Genomic DNA, 14328 nt, shown 5'->3' with positions numbered 1-14328 from the left:
ATTTTCTGTTTTTTTCCTCTCTCCTACATTCTTTTCTTCTGCATTGTTTGTTCTTTCACAGGGCAACCATTTCTTGTTGTTTCGCCACTTCTTCCGTTTAATTAATAATTTTGGGTTTCATTTAATTCTACATATACATATAAATTTATTAAATTTTTATAAAGGCACTCTTTAAAAATGTATAATGTAATTTTTTTCTGCGATTAATTGCATCGTTTGGTGTTCGTACAGAAATCCCATCCCAAGTAATTATCGATTAAAAAACAACTTATTGATTAATTTGTTTTAATTGTTGTAATATTATTTTTATTTTAAAATGATATAGTTCATTCACTCTTATTGTTGCAAAAAAATATCTCTTCTTCAAAATGTACATTTCACAATATGTCACAATTAGTCTAATAATATTTTCTTATCTATGTCAAACTACTTTTGTTTGTCAAGGTGATACTTAACTTTTAAACCTAATAAAATATCTTTTATTTATATCTGTAAATTAAATTTCAATAGCTTTTAAAAAGAAACTACCAAGAATTAAAACAAATCATCTAAATTAATATAAAAGATATCAAAGTGGGTTGATATAGTCCTACAAGTTGTTAAATGATTTGTTTAATGATAGATTAAATAAGTTAATTTACTCTAGAGTTATAAAACCACAGAAAAAGAACCAATACCAAGATTTGTCTTAAACTTAAACTTTCTAACACTACAGCTACATATAAAGAGTTACTTTAATATTGGCATCAAAGTAACCTTTTATTAAAAAATTATGTTATACTTGTACTTGTCTAAGTTTGTCATTGAAAACATCTCACCATCACATAAATGAACTTCACATGATAACAAATCCAAAACCTTAATAATATTGTATTCTTTTAATGATGTAACAATATTATATTCAGTATTTATAACTTGTATGCTTGAATATGTGTGGATCATAAGGAAGAAAATATTTATCTTACAATAATAAGAAGCATGATCATTATTTTTTATGATATTTTCGAAAATATTTAAAAATAGTTTAGAAATATTTTAGTTAATTATGAATTAACATAATTAATTATTTTGGATTAATCAATTATTTTTAGTAATAATCTATAAGCTTAAACTGATTTTAAAATATTGTTGCACAAATACTGGATTAGTCTTAATATAATCAATTATGAAATGTTATAACTTGTGCAATTAATCTATTAAATAAAAATAACAAATCATATTATTCTAGTTTTTTTTCAAAAACAACATAAAACACTATAATTGATTATATTTAAAGATAGTTGATTAAGCTCGTGTTAAAATGCTTTCTATAAATATATTTCAATATTCCCTTTTCAATAATTTTAATTTTATAATTTCAAGAAATACTTCAATAAGTTTATAATTTTCTTAAGTTTATACATTTTGTTAAAATCCTCAATTAAGACGTTGTGATGAATTTGACTATTTACACTTTGATCTAGATCTTTGAATACTCATCATACTTAGGTGATATTTTTCCATTATATTTGTGTGAGTGTTATTATACATTAAGGTATTTTTGATGTAGTATGTTTCTACCTTTAGTTAGTACCTACTAAGGGTTGTTCAAGAAGTTTTTTTTGTATTGTATGATTACATGATTTGCATGTGTAACATGGTTGTAATTTGATATTTATAATCTCTAAGGTTGAGAAGATTGATATTTAATGTACAATTAATTTTGAACTAGTTTAAATCTCTTTATGCATTTTTTTTATGATTTGTTGTTTGTTATTTTTATTTGTATTATGAAAGACTTTCATTCTTTTATTTGATTACTTCAAAGAAAGTTTTTCAAGGTATGTTAGTGTTAAAAAAAGTTTAAAACCACCAATTCACTTTTATGGCAATGTACTACTTTCTTTTATTTACAATTGGTCTTAGAGTTGATTTTTGATAGTTTTTCAAAATAAAATATCACTTTATAGTTGGACAAATTGTGTTGATGAAATTTTTCACATTAACGAAGGTCTGATGAGGAGAATTTGTGTTTCTCTCACATTAAATAATGACATTGGAATGCCTAATAAAGAAGACCAAGTTTTGGTAAAACTAGATCATATTATAAGATAATTTTATTCATCCAATTAAACTACATAAACAAATTCCATCAATGTTCTTAAAGTTTAAGTAGATTATGTAAAATGTCATTTTCAGTTGTGTTTTTGCATACATGTAAAATTGGTTTATGATATCTATATACCACATACTAGATGTTTAGAAAATGTTGATTTTCTCTTGTTCTTGTTGGTAGTGTATGAACTATAGTCGTTTACATGAATAATATATTGTACGAAGATAAGAAAGTTTTGCTTATATTTGTCTCGTGAAAATTTGTCCCACGTAAATGTATTTTTACATTATATCTTTTTTTTTCAACTATTTCGATTACCAATTTCGTTAGAAGGCCTTTTGTCAACCTATATGGTAGTTTCTTCACTTATGTGGAAGATTGAAGGACTATATATTGGTAGACATTTTGCTAACTTACATAATAGTCTCTTCACTTACAATCAAGATTGATGATTGTTTGTTGGTAGACATTTGGCTAACTTATTTGGTAGTCTCTTTGTTGAAGTCATTCAAGAAAATATAAGATCCTTAACAATAGGAAAGTTGTGCAATATTTGAAAGATCTCTTATCTTATGATCATGTAAACCCTTATTATCTTTTAAATGTTAATTATGAAACGAATTTAAATTATTAACATAACTTTATTTTAGTTAGACCAGTTATAACCTTAAAAAGAGTAATCAATTATAAATAAAAGTCTCCCAAACAAAAAAAAATTACTAAATGCTCCAACTTAAAAGGTCTTTTAAACTCTTAGCTAGAACATCGAAGCTTCGATTTCAATTTCTTTAGTGAAAAATGAACTAAATTTATTTAGTTTAGCATTTTAATTTTACTTGTCTAAAATATTACATGTCATTTGATTAACATTGGAGTCAAGTTTCTTACAACCGTTGATTTCGGTGCAATCATACCAACACTAATGCACTAAATCACATCATAATTTCCGTAGTTAAGTTATATCTTTTATGAAAATATGGTTATTTTTTTAAAAGCACTAAGTTAGTTTAGTCCTCCTAGACCTTTTTGTATTTTTTTATGTAATTTTTCATGAGATGACACATGTTATTGAATATTAGAGTGTCACATTGAATTCGATACTAATATTTATAGTGATATCTATCATTTGAACCTTAAAAAAATAGAAAGACTTAAAAATATATATTTATCTAATATTACTTGTTCAGTTATGGAAAACTAACACTATGAGAAGTTGTTGTATTTCCCTTTATATAGAGAGATAAGAAATACAAGTTGAAATTCCAAGACTACGAATACAATAATGAATCAATATCATTGATTTTACTATTTTGTTTTCTTCCATCTTTGAATAGATTACAATTAGCTACATTAGATGCGCACACCTTGTTCCGAGTCATATATTTATACTTAGCATTATAGGAAAGTAGCTTTATATATATATATATATAATAATAATAATAGTTCATTGGTTGATAATATCAAAACATGCTTTGGTCACTTGCGTACTCTTGGACTTAGATCGAATCACTACTTGCCATTGCTTCATTAAAACATAGAGCAACTTCATTTCCTCACCAAGTTCCTGCTAGGGAGATGAGACTTAGAGAATTGTTGACTAGCTTCGTCTTCTTTCCTCCTATCGGTCGATCAGCTCACACTTCAACCTACTCTTTCAGTCTTCATGCTACTCTTTTAGGTCTTGGTCTCTGATCGCTCAGTCTCTGAGGAGAATGCCGAATAAAAGGTACCTGCAGAAGGTACTCCGACGCTCAAGTCAGCAAATGATGTTCGACACTCGGAGGTGTACCGTAATTAATAACGTACCTTGTTCTTAAAATATGCACTATTTATATTATTTTAATGGACTTACCTTATTAGGACGAATTAGTGAAGTGGATCGTACTTAGAGGTGTATTACCTAATTCATAAAGATGATTTAACTTTGTTGACCTTGATTGAGCGTTAATGGACCGAGAGTGTCGACCATCCTGCACAAACGTGTCATTCGGTCGACCCGACTATGAGAGTAGAGCCTGGTGTTAATCGTGTGGTACCACACCAACCAAATTCTAATACTCTAGCATTGTATCTTCCTCAAAGAGTTTAGAATGTTGTGATTTAAAGAAGCAACATGTGTGTTGATTTCGTATTAGAATTTGAAGGCGCTGTTAAATCAAGAATAAGTTGTAAGTATGTTTTTCTGTCATATATTAGAATATAAAATTATTTTTATTTTAGTTCAAATTTTAAATTTCTTTTATAAAAAAATATTTGAATAAATTCATATTAATAAAATTTATAATAATCAATTTCAATAGTTTTCTAAATATAAATATTAAAAAAATCTAAAATTTAAACTAAAAATAGAAAACAATTTTGCAAGAAAATACAGAAAAGAAAAACATACTTGAACTTGATAATTATGGCATACCAAAAACCCAACCATAACTCAATTGGTACAGCAGATGACTATAGTTGGTAACCCCGAATCCAGCAAGTCGTACTTTTTTATTTCGTTGTCAATGCAGTCAATATTACACAGGTTAGAAACCATAGTAAAAACTATCACCAATACAGTCAATATTTCATGCGAACTAAGCAACTTTGAACATTTATTTCGTATTAAAAATATACAACGGCCCTGCCATTTTTCATGATATTCAGAATAAAAAAGATTAAGGGATTCTTTATGAAAAAGCAACCAGTAAAAAAATTTTGACCCCCTTTTTTAAAAAATATTTTTCCATTAATTTTTAATGCGTTGATTAAAAGCAAAAGGGGAGAAAAAAAAATATAGAGCTCATGAGTTCTATATAAAAGGGGGTGAGGTAAAACACACGAAGACATAGGCAGCGAGTCATGTTAGTATGCGTTCATTTCTGATTGTCGCATCAACAATATTTGAAGATGATAACACAAATGGGAATGTAAAGCACCATTCTCCAAAAAGAAATGGGGGCACCAGAACCTCTTTTTACCTTGCTCAGAATGCATCCAATCCAACATATATATATATATATATATATATATATATATATATATATATATATATATTCCTATTGATGCTGCTAACGTTATGTAATAAACATCAATCTTCCTTTAAAAAGAAGAAAGGAAGATACAATGGGTTCGGTATTCTAAAACTACTCCCCCAAAAGAGGCTATTTGCCTCGAGAGAACAGTTGTGTTTGTTTATCAAGTTCCTCATAACCTGTCACTATCATCTTTTTAATCAAATGACCAAAACGACTGTACATCTGAGGTTGGGTGTAGACCTCCATTATAAGGCCTTGAAACAGCTGACTTCCCTATGTTCTCCACAGAACCATGTACAGGCCAATCCTTTCTGCAAAGCAAACAAAAACCACAACTGTTAAATCTACCCGTCAAACACAACCAAGTCCACTTTAGTTAAATGAAACACCATAAAAATGGTACATTTCAAGCTAAATACTTTTTCTTTGGCTATATACCATGCATCCAAAAATGTCATACGGCATAGGATTCCATTTCAATCAAACATTAAAATTACCTTTCATATACCATCACTACATTGTTTATGGACAACCGAAAAGACAAAAATATGGAAATCTGACAAAAGCAATGACAGACACTTTTAAAGTATGTTTATATTTATTTCATCCATGTCAATTTTATTTTATCTCGTATTTTCATATTTTATTCAATTTTCTATTCCTCATTCTTCCTCAATGAAACATTGTTCGAGATGACAACACTTTTAAAGCATATGCCTACAGTCAAATTATTACTAATAGGCATTAAAAGCAATTCACCCTCATTTGAAACGTGTACCTATTACCATAATAAAAACTAGTTTCTGTAAGGAAGAGTTATAACTAAATTCAATTAATCTTTTCAAATTTAATGCCCAACCAATAAGCACTACTCTGAACTAGTAATAAATACATTTTGATTCACAAAATTAAAGTATAATCAATAAGCATCCTTAAATTCAAGAAACAGACTTCAGAGGATAATTAAGATAAAACGGACATAACTACTTAGACACATGCCATCGTATTGGAATGTTTTCTTAATTGGGTCAGATATAAAACAAGCATCACATATAGGATGAAATATTAAATCCATTGTTTGTGGATATAGACCAATTGCTCTTGCATAGTTACATCAATGGCTATAATAAGTACACATTAAATAAATTTTCACCACTGAAATAAATAAAAAAGTTCTCGCACACACAAAGTACCATTACCTATATAACTTGGCCAAGTCTCTACAAATAGAAAGATGCAAAACATTTAATATTCCCACAACAATCACATTACCAATTGATGTTTCCCTAAATTAAAAAAACATATTACAGGGTAAAATTAAGATAAAGTGCACATAAAACTTCACATGCCATTGTATTGGAATGTTTTCTTAATTGGGTCAAACATAGAACAAATATCGCATAGGGTAAAATATTCAATGCATTGTTTATGGATAGAGACCAAGTGCTCTTGCAGAACAGGTAAATCACTGGCTATAAGTATATTAAATAAATTTTCACCACTGAAAGCAAAAGTTTCCCCCACAAAGTATCATTTACCTAGATAACATGACCAAGTCTCTAAAATAGAAAGATGCAAAACATTTAATATTCTCACAACAATCACATTATCAATTGATGTTTATAGATCTACAAATTCATTTAAAAAAATAAGAGGAGGGAATAGTTTCTCTCATCTTTTAGCCAAACAAGTTTCATCAGATAAAATGCAGAACAATAAATATGATACATGTAAAACAGAAATTCCAAAATTCATCCATTACAAGGAAAACAGTTCACACTTACTTGGACCAACAGTTAGCTGGAGAACCATCAAGCCCATGGCTATTAACAGATTCACTTGGGCTACCATATATTATTTCATTTTGAGTGACTCCTTCCTGAGTTGTATGGCCACCTGACAATGGTGGGAAGAGAGCACTTTGTAACCAAGGATCATAACCAGTTGAACCTGTAACAGGGCTGAAGTTCTCACCACTTTGGCCATTAGGAAGAAAAACATTTTGTGGAGAATGGGTACTGGAAATTATGTTATCTTCGTGGTTAAAAAGAGAAGTCATAGTCTTCTGTGATGATGAAAGTATAAAATCATCCTTGTTTGCTAGGTTCCTTTGTGAGGATAACAGCCAGCTTTCTGTGCCACCAACTAAACCTAAACCTTCTTGAACAAGTGGGGAAGAACTCCACATTTGCCATGTCCCCTTCTCATTTGCAGCTGCATCATCAAGAGGAAAACCGTGTCTTTCTTGGCCCTTTGGGGTACTAGCAAACCAATTAGAACAGCTATGCTTTTCACGGGAAGATGGGGACTCAATTGGAGAAAGCTTATTAACATCAGAACCAGCAGAAACACTTTGCAAATTGTGTGATTTCGTTACTTCATTGTCTGTGCCAAAGCCAGTTCCCAAGTCCAACTGAAAATTATCAAGTGACTCAGAAACAGGCCCAAGTAAGGAAATCGGATCTGGAATATAACAGGGGTCTTCAAAAAGCTCTTGCTCATCTTGTCTAAAGTAATGTGATGTATTTCCAACTGGAGATGAAAATGGTTCAATTGCAGGAGAAAAACCTAGACTACTACTGGTTAGTACACTTGCATGGGTGGAAATATTAAATGGTGATGGAAGACCAAACTGAATAGGATTAGTAAATGTTTGTGTAACTGGTGACTGGGCAGACAACTGAGGGCTTTTGGTTTCAGCTTGAATTTTGGAATTTGGTCTGCATATTACATTTGAATTTGAAGATTGAGGAACAGATGAAGATCGAGTAAATAATTGCTGCCAAGATTTTTTAGGGGCTGCAGTCCATGGCTGTGGTTCAGGGAGAACCTGCAGGGAACAATTACCATGGTAATACCACATCATCAGTACATTTGTTTTCAGTGCACTTAAGATAATCCACATACAATTATAGCAAGCAATTGATATTAAGTAGAGCAACATAATCATATACAGTTATAGCATTCAATAACTATTAACTAGAGCATCACACAATTATGTTATGTTCAAAAATCTCAAAGACTGAAAGTTTAGAATGTCAACAAACAAAATGGAAGTTAGTGACAAGACAGACTTTCGTATATAAAACAACAGAAAAATCCTTGTCCAGAATTTGAAAGTAATATTGATCTGTAAAATCCATCAGGTTTTTTTATATAAAAAACACAAGTAACCAACATTCCATCACTAATCAACACTCAACATAACCTGCTAGAACATTATTGTGAAAAGGCAAAGAAAAGGAAATAGAAAGCAAGTCAACTTACAGAGTGAGTGACATTCCTGTCGTCTCCATTTAAATTGGATTTCGCAACTGGTTGCTCAGGAGGACATATTTCTCTCCTGCTAGGAGCAGTATGAACGTGATCTACAGAACTGTTAAACTTGTTTTCTTTCACCACAGTGCTGGGAATATTATTGCCCCTACTGAAACCAAAAGCTTTTGAAGAAGACAAAAAAGTGCCCCGCATGCGGTCAAGATACCTTGCACCAGTACCTCCTCGGTTATAATTGTTTGCAGGGACATTTTTATTATGTGCATTGTCCGTACTCTGACCCTTGCCACTCTCTAACCCAGATTTCTGTTGCTCTCGGCGATCACTTTCACTCCTTCTGTCGAAATCCCGCTTCCGCTCACTTTCCTTGCCAGCTCTTCTCTCCAATTCTTCAGCGTCGGAGTTGCTCTTACTAGACCCCTTGTCTTTCTCTTTTCTTTTTTCCTGACGCTTCCTTTCAGTCTCCTTCCTGCGCTCTTTCTCCTTACCAGGATTTGATGATCTGCTGTGATCTTTTTCTGCTTCCACTTTTTCATCTCTCAGTTTCCTACGCTCCTCCACTAACCTTGCAACCTCCTCCCTCTGTTTTCTCTCTTCTTCCTCCAAAAGTTCTTTCTCTATCCTAGCCTGTCTTTTCTCTTCAGCTTTCCTACGTGCTTTTTCCCCTCTACTTTCGCTGAGGCTTGCTCCATTTTCACCCCTCTTTGCCAAGAACGCTCTATGTTCAGCATCAGACGAACATTCTTCACTTGAACTAACTCTAAAAGCCTTTCTCCATAGCCATCTAATGCTCTTGAAAAAAGAAGTCAAAAGCTTGCAAACCAAAAATAAAAGACCACAATATGACCTTTCAGTCAAACAATGCTCGGCTCCACCAAAAAGACCAGGATTATCACTCGTCCTCCAGTTGCTAGGATTACCTGGAATAGACCCACCAGCCCAATTGCCATTCTCCAACCAGTCCTGACCGCACATCCATCCATTTTCAGACCATACCTTGCTATTTAATATCTTGCCACCTTTTCCAACCAAATCCTTAACTATACTGGAATTGGAAATCCCTAACCCGGGAGGCACAGGCAAGTCTAGAACCGGCCTCTTAGAAACATGACCACAGGTAAAACACATAAACCGACCCCCACCAGGGTTCTGATCCCTGTAGGGACTCAAGCAGTTGCGGCACCGCCTAGTAGCTGTCTTCCTCAACTTCTGCATCTCTATGGCCTCAAACCTCTTTCTCTCCCTAATCCGTGAATTCCTCCGCACGCGCCAAGCCGACAACCAAGGCATCAAAATCTCATACCAGAAAAGAGTAACCAACAACACAAAAACACAAGCCAGACGAGGCGAAGTAATCTCGAAGCGAAAAGCAGGCGGCAGAAGCTGAGAAAGTGCCCATAAACCAATTAACGGAATAACCAACCAAGGTAGCATTGTAGCAACCCGGCGAGACCACTTCTGAATCACACACAGTATACACATTATCTTCTAAACCTAAGCCTCTTCCTAGTCCCAAATATACCCTCTCTATTTTTCCCAACAAAAACAACGCTTCCGAGGAAACCCTAATCCCGGGCTCCTTTCCCCCTCATTCAAATCAATATCCCCCAGGGTTAGACCCAGAAACTTCAGAACCCTAAAATCTCAAACCTAAAAAAGAAAAAGAGAAAAAAATCAGAATATTTAGGAATTGACATTGGAATTGAAATTACCCTATTGTAGCAACAAAGGTCGCAATACAGTTCAAAAGAATAAAAGCGAAAGAAAAATGAGAGAGACAAGAATTGAGAGTTTGGTCCGATTCGGAGCTTGGTCCAAAAGGGAGAGGAAATGGGAATAAAGGACTCACAGATTCGGCGTCAATGGTGAAAACAAGAAGATGAAAATCGGTGAGAATGGGAGCGAAATGAGATTGGGGCTGGGACACATGAAAGTGTTCGGAGCTGGTGTCGAGTCGTCGAATTCAGGTCGGAGCCTCCGTCGCGGGTTGTTCTGTGTGTTTGAAGAGATAGAGAGAAACAATGCGAGAAGAAGAGAGAGAAACAAGATAAGAAGAAAGAGAGAGAGAGAAAGCACTGAAGAAAGAAATGAGAAACAAAATCGAAACAAGCGATGTCACCGAACCGTCGCGATGTGGATAGACTGGACCGGAGTCGGTGAACCGGACCGGCTGTTATTATTTTCTTTTCTTATTTTCTGTTTTTTTTCCTCTCTCCTACATTCTTTTCTTCTGCATTTTTTCTTCTTTCACAGGGCAACCATTATTTGGTGCTTCGCCACTTCTTCCATTTAATCAATAATTTTGAGTTTCATTTAATTCAATATATACATATACTAAAAAATAATAAAATAACAAAAAAAAATGCGCTCTACCAAAATTTAACATTCCTAGACGCCAAAATGGAGTGAATTTACACAAGTAAACTTATATGCATTAAATTTAAAGAAAAATTCTTAATATATATATACATATATAAATGTATATATATATATATATAAATATGTACATATATATAAATATGTATATATATACATATATAAATGTATATATATATATATATATATATTAAGAATTTTTCTTTTAAGACAGTTTAGACGAGTTTATTTCTAAACTTTTATAGACTCAAAAAATATAGAAAATTTAATGTTTCTATAAAATTAATTTTTATAATATGATTTTTTTTAAACTTTATATTTAAACTTTTAAAAAAAATTATAAACAGACCCTTGAAATAAATAAAAGGACAAGTTGACAATTTGGAATCTTGAAACGTTTCTCATTGATAAAAGTTAACAAATAGTATTTAGTTTGCAAATAAATTATAATTAAATCAACACAAAAAATACTAATAAAAACTCGTTTTCAAATGGAACTATTTATAGTATTGATTATGAAAAATAAAAATATTATTAAAGACAAAAAATAAATTATACTCGTATTTTTCTTTAAAAAGTGCAATCATATTCCTATTAAAGCCAATGAAAATGGGAATAGAATGTTTATCTTAAGAAAGAAAAAAGTTTACCTTAACAATAGAGAATGTAAAAGAGAAATAGAATAAAATGATACTTACAAAAAAAGTTGAAATTTAAATGAATATACATGTATATATTAAAATGTTTTCCTTTATTCTATGTAACCAAAATCCTTTGAGAAGAGTGAGCCTAAATAGGTAAAAGAAAATATCAATAATGAGACTGAAAAAAAAAATGTAAATGGTTAGAATTGGAGACCTTGAAGGCTATAAATAAATATTGTGTGTTATAATTTAAGCTAAAAACTAAAACCCAAGTTGTGAAATTCTAATGGACACTAAAAAAACTCGCAACAAAACATTGTTCACATTTAAAAGTAAAAGAATAGTTAAATTCGATTTTGTTGTAGTCGATAATGTATGTTGTGAGGGAGGGTTTCAATTTTCTTTTCCTTAACTCCATTACATAATATTTTTATCTAATTTTGTCTTTAATGCATTTTAAAAAAATTCGCTACAAATTTTAAGAAAATAGAAAAACATGATTCTTAGTTTTGTAATACATCAAATAACAAATGTTATTTGGGAAATTTCATGTTCACTCATGTTATTAATGTAAATGCTTCAATATAAAGATTAATATGAATTTATCCTATTGATATATACATTATACAATACCAAGCCACAACAATTTTAAGATATGTCAAACGGAAAAAAAAAATTGTAATGAAAAAGATGACAAGGATTTAATGAGCATTAAAAATTTATGATTATCAATATATTTATCATCTTGAAATTTGAAATAAAGTTTCTTTAAGATATAAATTACAAACGACTATGGTTAAGAAAAATAAAATTTAGGTAAACTAATATGGTTCTTAGAAAATGTATCATCTAAAATATTTGGTAACTCATCTCATTAAACAACATGGAAGAGAACCAAAGATATCACGTCTTTGAGTTGACTACTATGTTTGACATGAAAAAAAAAACTATAATAAATTGAATAACTAAAAATACTAAAATAACCAAAAAATTTAAAATTTTGTAAAAATGAACATAAAAAAAATCATTTTAAATTTAGGATATGAGATATCAGATTTCATAATAATATTTAATGATAATTATATATATATATATATATATATATATATACACCAATTTCACCTTTTCCTAATTGAAGTTTAAAAAAAATCTCCACCTTTTATAATTTCTACATGCATTCACTACAACTATTTTTTTTTTCCGATGATGCAACTTTGGGAATTGATGTCAAATATTTTCCTCCATACAAAATAACAAAATACACATGAAAAGAGTTTTATTATGTCTACTAAATTATTAGATAACAGGGCACATTAATTTGTGTCGTAATTGAAAATACGATACTAATACTTAAAAAACAATGAAAACTGTAAAACAAATCATGTTTTCTTAAAATCAACGCCCATAATCTCTTAAATATTAAAAGTACAACCAGGATAATTATATTGCACAATAATTATAAATAGAGATAAGTGTTAATATTACAAAAATATTTACAACTGAAAGAATGAAACTCCTTCCGTTCATAATGGAAGAGAACCAATCGTAGCTCATAAAATAATGTAACACTCTATTAAAAAATGATTTTCCTACTTAACAAAGTGACGATAGAGAAGAATTTCGGTGTTATAAATCACTTCATCTAATTTTTTATTAGAATTCTTTATAAATAAGTATATGTACCGGTAAGGGTGCTGGTCTCTCTGTCCGAGACCCACTTGGCTGTCCGAGACCTAGTTAATCTGACCGAGACCTGAGAGACATGGCCGAGAGAATGAGACCGACGACCTACCTGACCGAGGTCTTAGAAGACCTGGCCAAGACGACCGAGCCCAGGAAAATCTGGCCGATGGCCGACCCAAACCAGGGGGACTCGGCCGACGGCCGACCCCTATTACCGTTAACGCTCAAATCAAGATCAGTAAAGTTAATCCATTATTAAGATTAGGTAATACAACCCTAATCAGTATCCACTCCGATAAGCGGACCCAACAAGGTAGGTCCATTAGAATAATATATAAATAGCACACATCCCAAGGAGTAAGGTATGTCATTTATTACTGTTCACCTACCTGAGAGTTGACCACTCGCTTTACTGACTTGAGCGTCGGAGTGCCTTTGCAGGTACTCCCACCATCCGGTGTTCACCCGAGACCGAGTGTCGAAGGAGAAGCAGGAAGACGAGAGGAATCCCAGCTCACCACCCAGTAACCTGACCGACTAAAGGAAGAAGAAGAAGAAGACTTCAATAGTTCTCTAGGTCCCATCTCCCTAGTAGGAACAATATAGTTTAGTTATCTATCGTTTTTGTTAACATATGAGTTTTAGTCTAATTGTTTCATATGTTTTTGTATTTTTTTAATTACTTTTTTATGTAATGACAAATGATTGTTGTCAATTAAGGTTGATGTGTCAGCCTAGCTTAGATGTCAAGTTGCATAGTGATTGTTGGGAAAATTCAGAATTAATTGTCCCCTTTGGTGTAGATACAAAATGAGCACTTGCGAAAGCAATAAGCAAATAATAGAAAATAGAGCAAAATAGAATAATGACACTAAGAATTTTTATCATGGGAAAACGTTCTCAACTTGAGAAATAAAAACCCACGGGACCTAATCCATAAAAGTGTCTCCCCTATGAAAGTAGGATTACAATATTTGTTTATTCTCACTCGATGATAACATTCAATCTCATCCAAAAAGGATGGAATACAACGTCTCTCTAGCATTTCTAATCTCACCATTATGGTGGAAAACGCTTCCACCACCTGAGTGTGGACGAGGTTACCTTTGAAGACGTGACCTCGTACTGTCCTTAGGTACAGGTGTGGAAGATGGCCAATGATTTTCTTTGTACAATTATCCTTTCACCACTCTTATTTGGTTCTCAACATCGTGTATTCTCTTGTTATTATGTAGAA

The 14328-nt window shown here is 31.8% G+C and overlaps 1 protein-coding gene across 1 annotated transcript; it reads right to left on the bottom strand.

The window, feature by feature from the left end:
• Positions 1–5121: 5121 nt before the first annotated feature.
• LOC137826577 (uncharacterized) lies at positions 5122–10645 on the bottom strand. The gene is made up of 4 exons (XM_068632588.1): positions 10238–10645; positions 8380–10038; positions 6897–7942; positions 5122–5423 (listed from the first exon to the last, which is right to left on the bottom strand). The coding sequence occupies exons 2-4, from the start codon at positions 9868–9870 to the stop codon at positions 5306–5308; spliced, it is 2655 nt and encodes an 884-aa protein (XP_068488689.1). The 5' UTR covers positions 9871–10038; positions 10238–10645; the 3' UTR covers positions 5122–5305.
• Between the last annotated feature and the right edge of the window lie 3683 nt (positions 10646–14328).

This window comes from Phaseolus vulgaris, chromosome 8 (assembly GCF_000499845.2).
Source record: "Phaseolus vulgaris cultivar G19833 chromosome 8, P. vulgaris v2.0, whole genome shotgun sequence".
NCBI classification, from domain to species: domain Eukaryota; kingdom Viridiplantae; phylum Streptophyta; class Magnoliopsida; order Fabales; family Fabaceae; genus Phaseolus; species Phaseolus vulgaris.
The sequence above is the reverse complement of the archived record's forward strand: the minus strand, read 5'-3'. Positions and strand labels throughout refer to the sequence as shown.